General features: G+C 41.1%; 1 protein-coding gene across 3 annotated transcripts in view; it reads right to left on the bottom strand.

Moving 5' to 3' along the window:
• The window catches only part of tanc1b (tetratricopeptide repeat, ankyrin repeat and coiled-coil containing 1b), a 98,097-nt gene extending 80,695 nt beyond the window's left edge, over positions 1 to 17,402 (bottom strand). For all 3 annotated transcript variants that reach the window (XM_056422893.1, XM_056422883.1, XM_056422874.1), the window contains exons 1-2: positions 17,321 to 17,402; positions 6,865 to 6,958 (exon numbers count right to left, since the gene is read on the bottom strand). In XM_056422893.1, the coding sequence (XP_056278868.1) occupies positions 6,865 to 6,925 (61 nt within the window). In that variant the 5' untranslated portion in view covers positions 6,926 to 6,958; positions 17,321 to 17,402. The remainder of the gene's footprint in view (positions 1 to 6,864; positions 6,959 to 17,320) is intronic.
• Between the last annotated feature and the right edge of the window lie 3,858 nt (positions 17,403 to 21,260).

The raw sequence follows: 21,260 nt of genomic DNA on the forward strand, positions 1-21,260 counted from the left end.
GCAAACAGAAAACAGTGAGGTTGACTGACCAGGTCCACTCCTCCTGAGAGCCCTGATTTTGCTTTACAGACATGGAGTGTCAACTATGCATACACCTGAGGTTTTTGTGTATGTTTGTGTGTGTGTGTGTGTGTGTGTGTGTGTGTGTGTGTGTGAAAGATGTGGTTTGGAGCTACGCCCTGCTAATCGTTGCCTGCTGGCTGCACAGTGCTTTGATACCCACTCAATGGGCTCCTTTGTAGATCAGGTGCATTCTTTTTTTCTCCAATCTTAAATCCTACCATAACTGTCTGGGCATGGAAATCTAGACAAACATGACTGCAAGCAAAAATAGCAAACATGGTCCAAAAATCCATTTCACAATTGTCAGCCCCGTTTTCTTTTAATTAAAATTACAAGAGGGTTATAGAATGGTAACCTAGATATAACCCTATGTTTTTTTTCAGTAATTTAAAGATCTATTTATCACATAATACTTACAATTAAAAGCTCAAGTGGTAAACTGACGGCAAACCCGACCACTGTAGCTGCAAGAGTTGTTTTACAGTACTTCATGTTTTCCAAAAGGAAAACCCTGAGCTGATGATAAAAGGAGTCCGTGGTTCTGGTCTGAGCACTAGTTATTATGGTTAATCAAAGGATGTTAATAATGCACCTTATGGTTGCATTCCTCTCTCGCTCTCTATCCGCATGTGTATGCATGTGTGTGGCATAACGTGGAGCGTGTCTTCCTGTACAGGTCACATACTGTGTGTGTGGTCTCGACATCCTGTGGTTGACTTAGAACATCTTGTTTGTTTGTCTGTCTCTCTGTCTGTCTTGGTTTAGCACTTACAACTTTTAATTTTTGCGACACCAAATTTTACATTGTATTTTTGGTGTCTGTGCTTTAGTATCAAGATTATTAGGTACACAAGCACTGCCTTTCACTAGCTAAATTATTCCTTTGCTGTTGTTACCATGCAGTTTCACCCAAAGACGACACCATTATATTTCACACTCACTCTGAGCACACTTTTGGTACAAGAGCAGTATTCCTAAGTACATGTTAAAATGTCCACCCACAACAGAAGAACACAGTGAGGGAGTTTTCTTTAAGTTTCCTGACAAGCCACATGACAAGGAGGGAGCGTGTCTCAAAATGGATGCGGTAGATATGGCTAGAGAGGATACTGCCACCCAGCTGTTCATGGAGAAGAACCAGACTAACACAAGCAGTTTGACACAAGAACCAGTGTGTGGACTCTGCACTGAGTAGTGTTTGTTAATGTCTGAGGGGATGGTTGGCCACCTTCTTTATGTCTGGGAGAGAGTTCACTGTGGTCCTGCATCCGGTTTAGCTTTCCAACAGTGATGTTGGAGGACTTCACCTCAGACTAGAAACAGAGTTCTTTAAAAAAATGGAGACAACCTGATTAGTAACATGAAGCCCATCCCTTGGCTTCAGAACAAAATGTATCATCTAACTGGCAAAGTGGCTGGCACACATTGAAGAAACCAAAGGGTGAGAGAAAACTGTCAAAGCTAGCCTGTTGAGGGTCCTCAAAGAACAGCATGTCGTTAATTATGAATCACATTTTAACAAAGGTAAAACTTCTCCATTTCTGATACAAAAAATCCTGGGCAACAAAAGTTTGTGGGAAGAAAAAAAAATGTTTAGCTGCACTAACTGTCAAAAAGACAAAAATACATTTTATTACAATTTTATAATTGCTCTTTTGCCAATACAAAAATAAGCTTTTGTTTGGACAAACAACTGTCCATCAAAAGCAATTCTTTTGTTTGGGTAAATACCTGCCCAACCACCTGTTGTCATTGTTTATTGAGGGATGCTTCCAATAACAGTAAAAATTCCCCATGTGAAACCCCTGAGGGCAGCTGAAAGAGAAAGAAGAAAGACAACAGGAAAGGAATCTCTGCAATGTCAGCTGTAATATTTAACTGTATCGCCACAGAGAGTGAATGAACAGTATTGAAAACAGAAAGAAGGCTACAGAAATCTGTATTGTCAGCTGCCCAACTAAACCACAACCACATTAACTATTGCTTCATCAACACTCCACTCGCAGGCTCAGAAAAAGCTGGGCATTATAAGCCTCACAAAGGAAGAATTTATTGCAGGGCTAGAGTCCAACCCCTGAAGTACATTTGGCATTCAGGTTTATCATAACTCTATAATCATTGTAGTGCTTGAAATTTTAAGAACCATATGCATTCCTACAAACAAAGTCCTTCTTTGACCAATTTGCTGTTGTCTGACCCTTTGCAACAAATCCCTGTTTCATGTGAAAACACCAAAGAGTCACAGAAACTGCAGAGGCAGCATGTACCACTCACCACCACAGCTGAGGCAACAGAGTGCAGGTCCGAAGGCTCTTTCGCTAACGCACACATGCATAAACACACACCATTAGTTGGTGAATGGGTCCTTAACATGATGAACACTCCCTTTTATATTTCACTTTTCTTTCGGAAATCTAAATGAGGTTCCCCGAATCAAAAGTGTAACCTTTGACAACGAAAACAGACTTCAAATAATTGTGAGAGGCAGCGAATCAGGAACATGTTGTTGTCAGAGTCTTCGTATAGTCAGTGGCTTCTCATTATATTTTCCCCGCTGTGGTCACATGTTCACAATCTTCAGCTGTACGCCAAGTTGCATTTGAAAAGAACACCGATCGGTCACCTTTTAAATGGGACTTTGGTGCAGATGTAGTTGTTATTAAATTGCCGATGTGAAAGGAAACTGCCAGCGTAAAGAATTGCAGAAATCCTTTGCCCCTCCCTCTGATAGTAATGATTAAACTAGTTGAACTGTTCTTTGACAACCCCATGTCATTGCTGACAACATGCCAGAGGGGACAATTATTTCCCCTGTAGATACACTGCTGGGAACTCACATCGGATTTGTAGGGTCGAGACCTCTTTTGTGTGCAGGCAGGTCAACAGCAGGACTCCTGCCTCCCGTACAGACAGGTGCACTCTGTCTCCGTGCTGGAAAACAAACGACGACAAACCCTGCCAACTGGCGGTTGCGGTTGCGTTTGTGTGTACATGACCTGTGTGTGTGTTGGGGATAGGTGTAATAAACAGCTGAAACTGTTATCAGCCTCAAAGAGTGCACGACAACGCATGCTCGTGTGATTAACACTGCGTCACCCACAACAGACAGACAACAGTCCGGCAGCTGCCTCCAGCCACCGAGCTCATCAAGTGGTCATCTCAGGTTGGGGGGGGCCTTCAGAGACATTACCCAACACACACAGATACACACACACACACACACACACGTACACACAGCAGTTAAATCTGAGTCAAAGATGCTGTTTCTGTGGGTCACATTATGGACAGATACTGACTGAAGAAACTCCCAGGACAGAAGCAGCTGTAGGTAGCAGTATACTTTATTCAAGACAGTGAGGTCTCAGCGATCTTAAAAAGAAAGACTCGTATACCACTTTCGTCTAGAAGACAATTAAATCCTGGTGGAAAGTGTTTCAAGTCAAAGGGATTTGTCCGAGTTTTAAGTTTAACTTCACTTAACCTTTAGTAGTTTTTTTTTATTTTTCAACGAATCAATACCCCACCCTCCCCTTTAAATTTTTAATTTGCAATGTTTCAATGTTTTGTTCGGTAGTAGTCAACAAAACAAAACATAACAAGCTCAACTTAAACTTGGAAAACAAAACAAATTTAATAATTTTTTAATTTTTTAAGGGAAATTTTAATTAGGCCAAAAGGAAAATATGTTAGTAAATATAAAGGTAAAAGGAGGGTGAACAAGGAATTGAATCCAAAAGCGTCAACAATGGGCCAAGGGTATTATTGATTAATAATGAAAAACCAAAAAAAGCAACCAAGGTTAAAACAACAAAACATAATAAATTGGCATGCACCAATTGAGTTGCCCGTAATCCAATTTCGTCCATATTCCCTCATATTCACTTCCATAATTCAAGCTGAAAAAAAGACACAATTGATGTGATGGCCCTGACTGCCTGAGAGCACAGTCTGCATGTAGGACCCTTCCAGCAAATAACATCCAGAAACTGCCGCAAAAGCACTTCTGCTGCCTATAATTACTATAGGCTCTTCAGGTCAAGAGGAGAACAGGAGGAAATGCGTTCACACAAACTGTCCTTATGACAGTAAACTGTCCTGAAACAATTCTATCAACTTGGAAAAAGCAATTTTCTTTATAATGAACTACAAACCAGAAACTGCTGTGAATTAATGAGAAGTCATAGGTGAAATGTGCGGTCAAATCTGAGGCGCCTGTTTCATTAAAGAGAACACCAATTAAAACACCGTTTGATTCTTTACAATATAATCATCTTCTTGTGCCTCCAGGTCCCAAATCTATTAGCAGCAGTGAAACCTACTTGCAATGTAACCTCTCTCAAAAAATGTTGACATCAAAGCCCACAGGCCAAAGCAAACTAGCATCCCACTTCCGGACTGGCAGACCATAAAGAAAAAGAAGTGCTTAAACGGGATTAAAAAGGCCAATGCCAAACAGATTCCTTACAGACTTAGTCTGGAGGAGGCAAGCGAGAAATAGGAGGAAGAGAAAGGATCTAGGAGGAGCACATGATGGAGAGGACTAAATTAGCAAACTGTGTGTTTTGTGGTGTTGGCAATGGGGTGACCCCAAAGGAGAGACTGTAGTGGTATCTCGCGTAGGGGCCAAGTTTCCTTTACTGCTTTAAAGTTGCCACCATGTCATGAGCAACATATGCTGAGCTATCTTGCAATTATACCATAATAAGGTCTTTCCTCCCACTGATTTTTTTATATTTTGCTGAGCAGAAGTTACAAGGACTCTGTACATCTGGTCTTTCTGAATGAAGGAAAATCTGTACAGTCTGATACGCCATACGTCTGAACCAACACAATGTGGTTGACTAATGAATGAAAATGTCATTCATCTGCAAAAAAACCCCCAAACAAGCTGGTAAGATGAATACCAGCTGTCATACACAAACCTGTATCAACCAAAGTAAACAAACCCTTGTCCATATTCCAATTTTGAAAATGGCAGAAAGATAGAACCATAGATAATGAACGAAAGAACAATGCTGCAGACATTTACTTTCAAAACAACATTATTTCCCAAAGCCTTTGGGATCAGAATTAAATGAACCCTTACAGAAGGAGCAGTGAATAGATTATGTCCAACATGGTACCATCTTGTCTCAGACACCATCAACTACACTGCAGTGTATCCCAATTTGATTAACACGGCCTTCCACATCAGGGCTTCTGTCTGGCAAATCTCCTTTCAGATCCCAGGAAGGATCTGAATTTACGAACAAATTCTCATCTTCAAGGACAACAGAAAAGTAAACACAGGGTCGCAATTTAAAACTTTTAATGCAAATGACTATGAAACGTATTTTATACCTGACTAATAAAAATAACCTACTGGAGGTGTTCGTATGGAATCAAATACAATATATAACTCATCAATATTTTAATCAAAATGTTTTAAGGTATATAATCCAATATTGCAGGTGATTTGCCAACATACTTGCAATACATTTTAATGGGTCTGACCATCAAAACATCTTTTCACAAATATGCAGTAGTGGCCAGTGTGGCAATGTGGCCACTGCTAACTGTTGTATCTCTGTGACCTCTCATCTGTCCTAAGAGCCCCGAACAACAGAGACGAGTGGCTCGATGTTATTGTCCCAGCATGAGAATGGGAGACAGAGCTGCTTTAGCTTGATGGATGGGTTCCAACTGGGAGAGTAAGGCTGGAATAAAGGAGCTGTATGCCGCCATAAAACTCCGCTGCTCCCGGCCTTCAAGTGCACACAGAAACTCCTGTGTTTAAGTGTATAGTGTGGATGTCTGAGTGATTCATACATGTGAAACAGGTTGCAACAACTTGATATAAAACAATACAAGCCCACACTACTCAATTGTCCCTTTGTACTGGGCTGAAGAGCAGTGGAGATGACGGGAGGTGATCTTTTCCCCTTTCAATTTAGCATTAAGTGTTGAGTGAAACAATCAAAGCAGACAACTAAAGAGCACACGTGTGAGATATGAATCTGCCGTTTGAACCAGATGCTGCCTGTTAAAACCAGTCCTGAGGCCGTAAATCGAGTCTCGGCTGGTAGATGCAGTATACGTATAAATGGTTGTATGCTATGTAAAGACAGTGGAGGGGGAGGTTGTATGAACAAGAGACGAGTCCACAATGTATTGCTGAGCGTGACTCATGTTTAGTCATGTTGGGCAATACGACAGACTTCCAAAGGAAAAGAAAACATCTGTTCACATATGACACAATGGCTGAGTTGTTTCTATCATAAAAAACTAATCAAAGAATCTTGGACTATATCCTGCTCTGAATCAAAAGGTGTAGACGTAATAGTGGTTCTATGGATTTTGAGTGATTTAAAGACGTAGTGGGCTGATGCTGGACTTCTGTGAGCCGACAAAGTTCATTTGCTGCACACCTCCCAACACAGACGATAGAGGTCCTTACCATTACTGAGCCTGTTGTACTCATTTGCGGTGCAAATTTTAAACAAAACATGCAGCAACACTTTCATATCTGTACTGTCTCACATCCTTAATTAAAGTAATTTGATTTATGGTCAGTGCTTACAATTGAGTAATAAACTAAGAACTTCATTTTCTTGTTAAGCTGTACCACTGCTATGTTGTCACCCTACCTGTATTTAAGTTCTCTGTTTACCTTATAGTTTCCATTTTCACAAATGAAAGCAGGATGATATGAAGTGTCCATCTATCTGCCTCAGAATAGAATGTGTGCCGAAGCCTTTAGGCTGCGGAGAGTTTGTTTCAAGAAGCCTAGCGTGACGTTTCTCCTCCTGATCTTCCACATACCTGAATCCTTCTTGCTCCCTTTGCCTCCATCTCTGCTCTTCTTCAGCACTGCCTTGAACATGGCAAGATTCCTGAAAGCCTCTCTTTAAGGCCCCTGGGAGAAAACGACACAAATTCAGTCACTCAAAGCACGACAAAACAACAGAAATTTTTCTTTTGTCCCTCATCCAAAACAGTACCAATTATCCAGCAAACAGAGGCCATTTCCTCTCTACACACCTGTCAATAAGAAAACAATTAAAACACCTTCAAATGCAAGTATTTGCGTTCCCCAGAACTAAACAAACAAAGCAAAATGTGTCCTCGAAATTCTAACAGCAATGGAAAAACAGTCTATATCCGCATTTCATCCTGCTTAGCTGGCACCCACCAGGGAGTTTTCCCACAGCACTCCCAATCCTGCAGGTCATCAGTGAGCGGCTCATGGAAAGAATGCTCTAATATTTAAACAGAAAAGGACAACTTCTCCTATCTTGTTATGCACTCTGTCAAATGCCTTGAATTCCACATGTAATTGATGCTATGTGGATGAACTTGGCTGTTTCAACCCCTTTCCATGGATATTCCCGAGCTCGTGCGCATTGTGAATCCATTGTGAAACTGGCGGCCCGGTCTGGATATGCCTTGATGTGCTTGTTTTACTTTGGAATTATTTATAGTTTTATGACAATTTACAATGGAGAAAAACATACTGAAATAAACACAGCAATAGTTAAAGCACTAAATTGTGTGGGATTTTGGGTTTTTAACCCTCTAAACACAGTATAGGTTGCTAACTTGCTGTATTAATAGCAGCGGAGCAATCTTTCCAATGAAAATAATGGTTTCAACCAAATAAGGGTAAGCCTACTGCAAACACAACACACTGAATTCTCAACCCCAGAATCCAGGCTATAAAAATCGAGGTCCTCCTTTGCTGCTGACAGAGAGGCTATCGATTTGCCCTTTTCCTCCTTGATGGTGTCAGATGAAACATGATGAAGCAGAGCCCCTTCTGGACCTGTTATTGGAGGTGGAGATGTAGGGACCAAATCCCCGATGAGGCCCTGTACCTCGAGCCTACCTTGACTGCTCAAAATGTTTTACAATTCATGAGGTTAACTCCACCGAGCCGTATTCAAGATTATGAGAGCATTCTCAAAGCAGCGCAACACACAAGGCGAGCCCATCATACTCTCCAGCCCTATGTTACCCCATATTTAATGTCTGGAACTGGTCCACATGGTCATCTTCAATTTATTTGGCTCTGTTCAATTAAATTCAGTTCATTTTGTTCAGCCCAAAATCACAAATTATGAATTTGCCTCGGAGGGCTTTGCAATCTGTACACATACGACATCCCTGTCCCAGGACCTCACATCGGCACCAGCAGGGCCACGGCAGGAGGCAGGGCCACGGTTTCAAATAGTATATCATCAATGCCCTTCAATCAGCTTGTAGTGAAAACTGATTTCATTTAATTTGCCAAACATTAAGTCAATATCCCCCCTGAGAGGCTTCATAATGCAATTCTAGGTCTGATCCATCATCTTCTGGAGATGATTTAATAGTCCTGATTTCTTCTGTGAAATAACTTGTTTCCCTTACGTCATCAGATCAGGAAGGTCAGGTGCTTTCAGAGTCACCATGTCCTTGTCGTCTTCTCTCTCAAGGCAAGTCCCTTCCCCAGTAACACCTGAACTTGACATGTGAGACTTGTATTAACAAGACCATGCTAAAGTGTCAACCTAGTAGATGTAAGTAGTACTCTGCACCAGAGAAAAATACATCTCTTCCTGACTAATCAAGCTTTGTACGCTTGGTGCTTTGACTAGAGGACAACAATCAACCAAGAAATGACAGTGGTAAAGGTTGTCCAAAGCGTAACAATTTAAACTAATTCATGTTGTGGTATAATCAACATGTATTGTAATGTAGTCATGTACGTCTGGTATGTTTTAAGCCTATTTTGTTTGAAATATTGATGTAATAACAGGGAGGTCAGATGGAAGGATCAAGTACACAGCAGCACTTATGAAACTGTATTTAATGTAATACTTAAGAATGCAGCCGCCTGACCAAAAACTGTATGTATACAGAAGAGTGTAATTCAGGATAATATGGCTTTGTGTTTTACATTTGCGTGGCAAGTAGAACGGCTAACTGCTGTTTGGGAGCTGGCTGCTCATCGCCACAGTAACAATAAACATCACTCAGGTTAACCCAAAGGAAATGAGAAACGCCCTCCTGAAACATCAAAAGCCAACATGACAAATTCCTTCCATACCCCCTCCCCCCTCATCACAGCCACCAGACACAGAGTCAGGACCGACTGTGAGAATGAGACAACACCTCATCAGCCATCATCCACACTCATCACGTTGTATCCCGAGGTGTGCCTCCACTAGACATCCAAGGTGAGGACAATTAAGCCCTGAACATTGCTCAACAGTAACAACAGTCCTTTGGTTCCCGGAGCCACAACATAGACTCAGTGCTACATACTACAACAGTCTGAATACTTTTCCCCACAAGACATTGACACATTCTTGCCCACTGAACAGACGACTATGACACTAGGTTGCAATAGCCCCAGATGGTCAGGAATCAAGATGACGTTATCATTGTACTCATTCCAATAATGTTTGGCAGAGGTGTAACAACAAGGTTTTTTCTCTGAAGTAAACCAAGTTAGGAAAACTGTACAATTAGTCATATATTACTGGCTCTTTGAAAAGCACTTTGGAAATAAAAAGGAGTTCAGATTTATTGTTGCATGTTGAAAAAGTAGCCATGTGCAGTAAAATAGAAAATGAAAGATGCAATACATTGTGATGGATAGAGAATCGTCGTGAATTTGAATCATTGGTGAAATGAAATTTAATCGAATCGTGAGGTCAGTGAATAAACACACCTAAAATCTACATTATTTTAAACAGACAGTACGTGTTGATGTTGCCTAGGCCTTAGGCTGTTTTTCTTGGAAGTCGATGTGAGAAAATGTGGATCCTACGATAGCAAAGGCACCACAACAAACATCCAATTCAGCTTAAGCTGTGGTGGGGATATAGCTGTGACCTTTGTAAGAAAGTCTCCTCGCAGGACTCATGGACTGCATGCGATGCAGAAAGACGGGTATCCAGAGAGCCCTCAAAGTCAGGTCCATCACAGTGCTTTTAAGCTGCATTTGGATATCAGCCTCAAAGCCTGGCCTCCAAGAAGGGGCCTCTCAATATTAAAACAGAGCTGTGACAGTCACACAGTGGCTCACAGGTCTTTGTGGACACACACAGGCTGAAAGGACTAAAAAATACTCTCAATATTCACATCTGCTCTCTGTGCAAGACACACCAAAAGCAGGAAGAAACAGCACAAGAAACCAGCCACCTAGCCATCAAAAGTCCTCAACAGGCTTCAAAAAGCCACAAGCAACTGTAGGAACAGACAGCAGACCGTATCACTGTGTTTGGACAGTGCCATGTAAGATTACGGATGCTTCCCCAAGGCTGGCATTTTCAACCAGGCATAAGTCAGCTCTATGACCTTCACATGTAGACCTTCTGTTACCTTGGAACGGATCACGGCAACAAAACAAAAAAAGACTCCAGGCTCTTTTACAATGAAGAGACGTTTCCCTTTCACAGAAGAACAATTGGAAACCAGGGTGCTTAAAGGGTTCCTCGGGTTACCAACATGTATGTTTTTCAGGTCATTCCTGACTTGATGGAGTTCAAATCCATACCGGCTGTGAGTAAGAAATGATTCTCACCTGGAGAATGCTTATGTGACATGTCTTTAATGGGGTCATGTCGCTATACTACAGTCATCTGAGAAGCTATATATAGAACGGAAATAGGATTGTTTGACCCCAATGCCTCTGGCAGGAAAGCTTTACACATACATTGGTAGTTGGTGGGTTAAAACCTGCTTTGTCCTCTATTGGGTTCTACCTTTAAGCTCGAATAAACTTCACCACTCCACCAGGATTGCAGGAAACAGCTATTTCCTACCCTGCGTGTTCATTTCTTGCCAGCTGATACGCCCTTTCAGCTATCTTGATCAACAGATTCTACATGAATGATCACTCTGATTTCCACACTGTTGTCATAGCAACAAAGAAATTCTCATTATTGGCGGACCCTCGAGTTAGTTTATCAAACACTGCCTCAAAGAGATCAGATATTTTTAAAATGTCTCTGTGAACGGCATATTATTCTATTCTTTTGTTGTCCATTTACTGAGTGCAGGAAACAGGCCCCGGCCTGGACGCTGAGTTCAAGTGGTCCATAAACAATGAGAAGTTAGCTAACAAACCCTTGAAGAAGGAAGTGTGGGGAGTAGCTATGGAGGACAACACAGGCTCAGTGTCGGCCATTGTAAGCAACGGTTGTTATTCACACTCACATGAGTGGAAGGGAAATAACAAAAGAAAAGACATTTTTATGTAACTAGTCCACCAGCTTGAAGTGCCTCCAGGACAGCCCGCACCTTGGAGCCGACAGAAGCAGGTTTTCATCTTATAATGAGCAGTTAAATGTCTTGGAACGCCAATAGCTGACCATCAAGAGTAAAGATAATGTTTAACTTGATAATATAATACTACACCCTGCTTGTATCATTTGACAGGCGAGCGGTTTAAACATACTCACATGAACGCATTCTTGCTAAACATTCGAGTAACATTTTACTTTACTTTGACTTAAATACGAGGTAGAAAGAATTCTTTAGCAAGTCCAACTTACAGTTAAGAAAGGTGAGGCAACTACATTAGAATTACAAACACACTGTATGTGTAGCATAACTACCTACATAACCAGGGTTATGTCCAGATCCTTTGAAATGAGTGTAGTTTGCTATCAACTTGCAAGAATCAATCACCAAATCAGCACATGTGTCCATCACAGGGACCAAAAGTGCACAAGAATATGCATTTCAAACTTTATTTAAAGGCAGTCATTAGTGCAGCATCAGTTTCACTCTTAAAGGAAATCCTTGAAAGTCAAATGCCAGCCATTTTAAGCAATAGAAGGACTTCCTGAGTTTTCAAAGTAAAATGAGATGGATAAGAGTACCAAAGGCCTAAGTAGTCGGGATGAATACTGCACACAAGTTATAGCAGCCTCAAGGTCTCGGCTTGACCTTCCAACAACATTCAGCAATGCAAACTCCATCCGGAGCCAGAAGAGTCATCCGGAAGCAGAACCTTTAAACGCCAGGAACTATGGCCTAGGAACCAAACCTCAAACCTGCAGTTGAAATACACGTGACCTAAAGGTTCTTAGGTTCATGAATATTGTTTATGCAATTGACAAGAGGAATTCGACGCAAATAAAAGTGGTGGCTCAAATGGTTTCTTCTACACAAGCTTTCTCCATGGGATAGGGATGGTATCATCGGTAGCACTGTGTTCCTGAAAACAAAAAGCATCACAACTTGACTCTAAGCATGACATGTGGTGGCATGTATGTAGCATGAGTCTTAGAAAATATAAACAATTTCAGGGAGAAATTCTTCAAAACTATATTCTGAGAAAACAGACCGATATTTAATCTCAAAGACATGTGATTATTTACCTTTGCCTTTGAACCATGATATCACAGACACGGGCTGATTCAAAAAGCTAGCTTGGGGCAAAGCTAGATAGTTTGTTATTGAGGAGGATTATCCACATGGCTCTGCATGAAATTAAAAAGGATAACAAGTCTGATCTGCTCATTAGACGGCCGTGGGGAAAGAACTGTATTTTTGAAAAGACTGATCCACCCTCTGAGGCCACTTGTTCTTGATCGTTTCTAATATGACTGATGAATAATGAATCCATACACAGGCCTGCATGCTGGATCAGCAGTAATGGTGTCTTTTAATACCAGCAGTGTTGCTCTAGAAATGTCAAGGCATGTTTTAGAAAGCAATCTTTGCTCTGAATTCCCAGTTTCACTCAAGGTCCTAAACCTAAAGCTAAAAGGTTGGAATAAGATAGGACATAACAACACAACCTAACCAGATTAAAATAAAAACTGAGCCAGCTATAGACTTGCAAATAACCTACATTAATTTAGCTTGACAGATCGGAGTGCAACATGGATTTATGAATGAACTAACAGTGCCGAGGATCTTCCTTCTAAGTTCTCACAAACCAGTTTCTCCACTGAGCCTTGCCTTTTCCTCTTGAACAATTACACTCGAGTTACATCACACCAACATCCACCCCTCCTCTGAAATTATCAGCCAGCACTAACTGCACACTGAGTAACAACAATCATCTGATCAGAGCTACAGCCATTAACTGCTTTGAACGCTGCACATTTAACGGTCTCACTTTCACTGATTTGCCATAGCAATTAAGTGTTAATGAACATCTGGAGTAAGAAATAAACAAAGATGTACCATCAGCCTCGTGCCTGCACCGAATTCAACATTTGCCTCCCTGAAAGCCTGGTGTTTGATTAAGGGTAAAACATTAACAGTTGTGTTTAAAGTCTACAGGAAGTGCCCGTAACTACAGAGGGATTATCGGTCGCTAAGATTTGTAGGTCACAGGGTTACATATATGAACTGAACTATGAAATGAAACACTATATGCCTTTAAGCCAGGAGTTTAGTCAGTGTGCATCCAATAGGGCTTCAGACCAAGAAGCACTTTGCAGATAAGATACCATACCCACTTTCAGTTTGAGTGCAGGTTTATTCTTAGCCCGTCTCACTTTATCTATACTGACTGAACTTCTTATATTATTTTGTGTTAAAAACAGTTAATACCATTTAGCAGCGAAGGACGCATGGTGGATTATCAGTTTGTATGCCATAACTGAATAGGGAAGGACACCTAGCTTTGCACATTAATATACAAACTACATACAGATACTGTTGTCACATGAGACAAGATTTGATTCAGTCTTTTATGTGCGCCGACTTTTACAGATGCAAAGAGCCAAGACAAATAGACACATCTGACCCAATGAGATTAGTTTCACCGATTAATTGTTATGATAAGAGTATATCACACACACACGGTTCCAATGTCTGGCCTTAAAGATTCACAGAAGGCGAGTGTATATCCCACTGTGAAATTGTAAAGTGATTGTTAAAAGAGGGAACCCACGATGCAAAAGTATTGTGAGCTAAAAATGGTGAGGACAGACCATACACTCTCCTCCTGCACTCAGGTTTAACTAAATAGAGGAGTCATGTTATTTAAGTCTATGAGGGTCCAGTGCTTCGAGTGGACATCTAATCCGGGCCTTCCCCATTTAAATTTAGAGTTCAATCGTATCTTATTGAAACTAAAAGCAGAATCAAAATCTTGATACACAGAGATTCATCAAATCTGTCAGATTTGATAAATCTGTCCAGCGTGAACTCTGAGAAATAAAATGACCTTTTCTGTAGCCGCCAGAGCTGCATTAGCTGTCGAAGCTAAAATAATCACGGCAAGCTGGAAAGAATACTAATTCTGCTTTATCGTTTTTGCCAATGTCAACAAAATGTATCACGAAATGTATTATTTGCAAGTATCTCGTCACAAATACTGAATTCCACACGTTGGCACGCCCGAGGGGCGCTGCATCTCGACCTCTCTCTGTCTGTCTGGCTTTTTCAAAAAAGCTTGACAAAGATGTAAATCAGTAACAGCTGTTCCTAAGAAGCACTTCCAAACAGACACACACGTGCTTTGGATACACACATGCAAGCATGAGCGCACATATGCTCGTGCATAGACCTTAAAAACCCATACACACCTGCGTACATGGACTTTCAACTCGAGAGATAAAGTTAGGATATATTTAGCATTGGTATAAAATGTTGCAGAATGAGTCATACTTGGACACGTGCCAACACTATCACTAACGCACAAAGGCAACTCAATATGTATGTCTGTCATTCTGTAATGTTTTAATTGATGACCTGAGGGGGAATTAAGCGGTAAGGCGAGGCGTTTTGATTCAAAACGTGCCATGAGTCTTCAGGAAACTTGAGCTAATTCAATTACACAATGCCTCTTTGCCAGAGGGCCTGTGTATGATCCTTCACCCCAGCACTGAGGATACAACATAATGCATTTCCTTGGTAAATATGTAGTCATTTTAGAACTTTAGGACTTATTAATGATGTCTGTGAGATTAGTGTTTTTTTAGAAGGCAAATAAAGAGTAAGTAGAACATCGAGGAGTATCCTTCTTTTGCAATGTTAGGCCTGTTTGATTTTATGGCTCTTCAGCTACCTCATTGCAGGAGATTGTGTCGCACCAACGGCGGAGCAATAAACACACTGCTTCAGTTTCAGTAGCTCAGGGAGGAACAGCTACTTGCCTCCTCCGATATTACAGTTATTTTACAACATGCCCCAAAACCACCGCAATGACTTGGATATGTGTGAACATGTCTTGGCCATGAGTACACATTATGAAAATCACTTAGATAGCATAGAAGACTGCTCCCTTATGAGCCCTTGTGATAAATAGATGGATGACAGTACTTTAGCTTTCAGATTTAAGCTAAAATCCAATATCTACTGCAAAATACAAGAACTACCAGATCCCCAAAAAACAATAGTAAGTCAGCTGAACTGTAAAATATAAGTATGGTTTGAGAGCATCCGTGTGTTAGGGAATTATGTTGACGCTTGTATTTTTCTAATATTTAGCGTTTCTTTCCTGTTTCCTTTTCGACCCAAGTGATTCTGCAATGAGTAGCACTTTTCAAAAGTACAAACTCATCATCATCATGATCAACATCAACAACAACTCAGTATGTGCAGTCCGTCGGGTCACTGGCTCCAATAACTTTTCCTCCTTAGCCATAACAATGCGACTCTGATGCCAGCATCTGTTACAGGCCAACTGGCTGGGGACCATGGGAACCAGGCTCTGTAGATACTGGGAGGCAAACTCTTGTGGCACTTTCAATAAGATGAGTGCTCTGTAGTGCAAACATCTCATAACCCTGCAGTTGGAAGACAATTGTGGTCAATCTAGCCTTGGAATGGAGGCATGCAAATCCATTGTAGATCAACGTAAAATTGCGTGAAATTATATTGGGAAGTTAATATTGACTGTCTCCAGGTTAACTGGAGGTTAGCAGGATTGTCCGCAGCAAAGCCTGCGTGCTGCACCTGTTGAGTGTCACATGTAAAATCAACACTGTATGTAGAGTGAAGTTTCCCTTGAAGCTAGATTGAGAAAAGTAACTCAGTTTAAGACATAGCTAATGGTCTGGCAGAAAGACCGCCAAGAGATTATGAAGACTTTAGATGAATTGTTCAGAGAGAACGCAGAATCGATGACTTCATGTGCTTTCAAAGATCAAAACTGCATCTTGACATTTACAAGCAATTTCTCTGAAAGGAACACAGAACTTTTCAAAGCACCTGGCTGAGTTACAAGGATAATCCTCCACGACAAAATATGCTGAAAACAGCTAAAGTCACATTGAGCCAGTGGTGAAACTTCAATGACTCAATCTATGTGGGCAGACAAGATTACAGTCCTGTACCCTTAAACCTACTACTATATCTGGGTTTGGTCCTGGTTTGAAAACCACAGCATCCAATCACAAAATACAGACTTACATTGGCATCAAACAAGACCACACAGTTATAAGAAAAGTCATTAACCATTTAGCTAAACATCTGCATCCTACTGAGCAGGATGTGACTCCGCCATCCCTATTATCTATCTTCAAATTATCTTGGATATCTGTTTGTCTTTAGAAAGGTCACCACATACCAGCAAAATGCATGACATAATCAAATCACCCATACATTTTTTAATTTGTAAAAATATGTTTTTTTTAAATCTTCAGAGCCAGTGTGACATTTGACACGAATAGTGAGCGAGGCATTTTTAACTGACATTAAATTATCAATACAGCAATAATTACAGCCCCATGTCACCGGAAGTGTTATAACGTAGTTAAGTAATAGCGGTATACTACACTGGCCTCATATATGTAGCTATTTGCTTCTTTAGTAATTCATCATTATCAAAAAATGGTGCCAATATCATCGACTAATCAATTACAATTGAAAGTGAAACCCTAATAGATAAACTTGTTCGGTTAACGTTGGTGAGTTTGAGTGTGACGTGTGTGTCCGGTTAGCGTCACGTCGCAGCGAACGGAAACGTTACCTGCGTGCTCCGTTTGATTCACGTTAACGCTGCTGGCTCGATGCTCAGCCAACTCGCTCGAGTAACGGGCACACTTAACGTCAGTCACGTCGGCGACACGGGAAATAAGTCAACACACCGAGGCTGCACTAACCCGGGATAAGTGGGAACTAAAACACGCCGCTGTCATTCCCGGTGGGTTCTGACGGCGGCTCAATGGGCATGTCCCGACATTCCTCCCAGGAAAAAATGCCACCAAAACTCCCCTGACTGGAACAACTCTCTGAGGCGTTACTTTTACCGAACCGGTGAACCGACACCTCCGGGCCAGCTCTGACGACAACTTGAGAATAGTTATTTTTAGTGTCTTACCTGATAAATGTCATGGATATTAGAAAGACCCCCCAAAAAAGTTTTCCCCGGTCTTCCAGCGTATCTCCACACGAACTCAGTTCCCACCGGATCCACCAAGGTAGGCGACGGGACTCTGGGCTCCTCCTCCCCGCGTGAGGTCATCGGTGAGGGAGGCACATCACCAGAGGCCAGGGAACCGAGAGGAAGGCCCCCCTTCCTCCCTCCTCCCCTTTTCCTCTTCCTCCTCGTGTCTCTGTGCGTGCCTCATGGACACGACAGGATGCTCGACGCTAGAAGATACATGGATTAGGATCACCGTAAACTGCAGGCTTGTAATTTAGAGGGTTGTGGGATTTGCTGCAGGGACTAACCAGAAACACCGAAGTCCCTCAAATAGTTCAGTCTCTTGGATTTTCCATTCTTATTTGTTCAAATTGCTGCTCATTGTGATGATTGAGATAAAGCGTTTCCCTGCTCATCATCTCAACACAAGTCAAAATACCAGATAGCATAGTTACAAAATTATTAGGAAATCATGACTAAAATAAAACTGTGGGATACTGATATAAGTGAAAATAAATTTTGATGCAGTTTTATCTTATGCTGTTTCAAAGGCCCGCCACACTGTCAGAATCATATTTCAAGATAATTACTGGATCCTTTATTTAATTTGTTAGTAATAATTTAAATATACTAAGGCTAGATTTTCTGGAATCAGCCTTAAAACACTGACATTTTAGCTTAACACTTACAGGTCACCATGAAGGATAATTTTGTGTTCAAAATAATATTAAAGACTTTTGATGAGCAAGATAAACACTGATGTTGATTGCAGAAGTAAAGCAACATGAAGGCTGCGTTAAGCCTTTTTACTTTTTGTACAACTTTATACATGTGCACCAGTAGGCTTCCTGTCAGATGGGAGACGATTAATAACTTTAGAATGTATGAACAATAAATGTGATAATTGGTATAATTGTGTAAGTCACCTATCAAGCAAAATTGCCAAACATTTCTAAATGCCAGCTTCTGAAGTCAGGATTTGCTGCTTTTTTCTTTTATATATTTTGGAAATTATATATATATATATATATATGTATTGATTTTGGGGCAATATAAACAATTTAAAGATGTCATCTTGGCCTCAAATATATTTTTTATTTTGTTGTAATTTTTACTCCATATATTAATCTTATTTTATCATTAGTTGTTACTCTGCAGATTAAGATTTTACACACAAGATTAAAGAAGCTCATAAAACATGATGTATTGCTACATTGCACCACCTGTACAGCTACAACATTAAAATATCAACGATTTATCACAGTCTTTACAATAAGCACTTTTACTATTAATACATGTTATGTTATTGCTCATATGTATGTATGTAGTGTACTATGTAACTTCATCCTTGTTGATGCCCATTAGGTGAGGAAGGGTTGAAACATGAGTCAAAGCTTTTATGTAAATTAGGCCTAATTGGCTTAGGTTTGTGACAGTGGCTGTAGAATGTCTCTCAGTAGCTTAGTGTGTACTGCTGAATCGGTGTCTACTGTTGGCCTCATATCAGCATATGATCTTAATTCAAATGTCATTCCTATTGAGAGATATGCAGGTATATAAAAACAGTATCTAATTACCTTAAAATGTCCAAAGTGCAAATAAGTCCTTACTCTGTGGAATACAATTAACTGCAAAGGCTTTCTGACTCACCCTCTGCCCATCAAGTGATGCTCACAGCAGCCCTTACTCTATGGGGACCTCGTGAGGTGGCAATATTGTATGCAGTTTGTTTCATGGGAACACATTTGTCTCACCAAAGATGTGTTCAACAGAAGTGTAATGCCATAAAATCAGAATTGTGTCTTTTGTCAATTATAATTCTGCAATTTAAGGCATTAACCTGCATACTTTAAAAAGTGTACTGTGGTGATTGGAACATATTTTGGGACTGTACACATCTTCTCATTCCTCCCACCCTTCCGTGTGAGGCGGTGTTATACATTGAGCAGACAGTGTTTTCTCAGCAGTGTGGTGGGCGTCACTGGGTCAGCGAGGCTCTTCACATGGCAGGGAACGGGCAGACACTGGCAGAGAAATGCTCCATGTCTGCAAGTCAGAAGACCACCAACTGCTCCACTACTCAAACAGAGCTGAAGGGGTCTCTGAACTTTACACACACAGATGGCACCAAAGGCATGTGTGAACAGCATGAGCATCACTGGGAATTTAAGGTTGGCACGTTGTGTTTGCAAGGCTATCGTTGAGTACTTTGTTGGGCGAACAAACGAGCAGATAATTTGAGGGCTTTCTGGTGCAAACAAAAAGGTTGTGAGTGAACAAATGGACAACATGACACGCAAGAACAGGGGAAAACACGCTTGCATGCTCACACTCAACCTGTTCGTAGATTAGGAGAAGCTATTCTATTCCCACACTCGCAGGGCTTTTATTGAAACGGATAACTTAGACACAAAGGCTCATTCTGCAGCGTAAGTATAGCATTACTAAAAGATAGTGTTCAGGCTCCACGGTCAGGTGACTTATACTTTGTCGAAATAAAAACTTCCACACAGGACAGTATGGGATATATGCACACTTTATTTCTGAGAAATAAGGTGTGAGAGCATTAGGGATGGGTATCGTTTGGGTTTTTTCCGATACCGGTGCTAAACCGGTACTTTTAAAACGATACCGGTGCCCAAACGGTGCCTGAACCGATACCTTTTTTATTTTAAACGCACAATGAGGACATTAAAAACCTCTTTGGCCATATTCCCTGTAGAAGCCGTTATCATGGAGCACTGACACACAACGGATATCAGACTGTTAACATACACAATATATGTTCTCCATTATATGATGTGATATGTATTGTCATGTGCAGACCTTATAGGGTTAATCCTGTCACTGTTTTGATGGGCAAAGAGAACAACCAATCAGAGGGACTGAAGATGACACGTGACAAATAAAGTTTTGCTTCTGACAGCGAGAGTTACACTGAAACAAAGTGACGCCCCACGGTCTTTATTCCTCCGTCATTATATTCCCGGTAACACCGGGTATACAGCCGGGACCGCTGGACATCAACACATCTGCTAGCAGACTGTCACGCTCGTAGCTAGCGCTAGCTACGAGCTAGCTTAAGCATGGTTATAATGGCTAATTTATTATTTCTTGGCCTACTTTTATGAATGCAAGACTTGCAGTCAACGTTACGGTACTAATCTAAATTCAGGCTGCTCGTCATAATCGGTCTCCACGTGTTCAGGGGGACCGGTGACGGTCTCCCCATCGCGCCCAGCCTGACGCTGGTGTGCTCGACACGGGCTCACGTAGTCACACACGGCCAGGGTTGCCAGGTCTGTGTGACAAAACCAGCCCAATCAAAACCAGCCCAATATCAGAACTCAAAATATGCCCGTGCCAAACCATATACACTGCTTTTAAAGTCCATGTCCAGTACCGCTGCTGACCATGTTGGTGTCCTAAGCATAACTCCTTCATGCAAGTGACTTTTTTTCGTCAGGCGCGGCACCGGAGCTCTGCGGCGCGCGCGAGACTGAGATCGGAGTCGTGTTAACGCGACACGAAGAGACAGAATGACATGCTGCTGTAGAGACGACCAACAACAGACGGATTGGAAGCTCATTCTGCACATGCGTTAAATGCGTTAAAAAACAAAACAAATTAATCCTGTAATTTAATCATAACGCGTTAACGCGTTATTTTTCACAGCACTAATATATATATATATATATATATATATATATATATGGTTCTTTGAAATAAGTTTTTTTGAGAAATCATAGGTTAGGGCACTTATAAGCTAGATAGCTTCAGCCTCGACCCTTTCGGTCAGCCACTTTCTTCTTTTGTTGAATTCTGATTGTTGTATATTTTGCTGATCGAAATAAACTAAACTAAAATAAACTAAGGGGTTAAAAGGGCCCCATTT

This window comes from Pseudoliparis swirei, chromosome 2, assembly GCF_029220125.1.
Source record: "Pseudoliparis swirei isolate HS2019 ecotype Mariana Trench chromosome 2, NWPU_hadal_v1, whole genome shotgun sequence".
In the NCBI taxonomy this organism is placed as follows: Eukaryota; Metazoa; Chordata; class Actinopteri; order Perciformes; family Liparidae; genus Pseudoliparis; species Pseudoliparis swirei.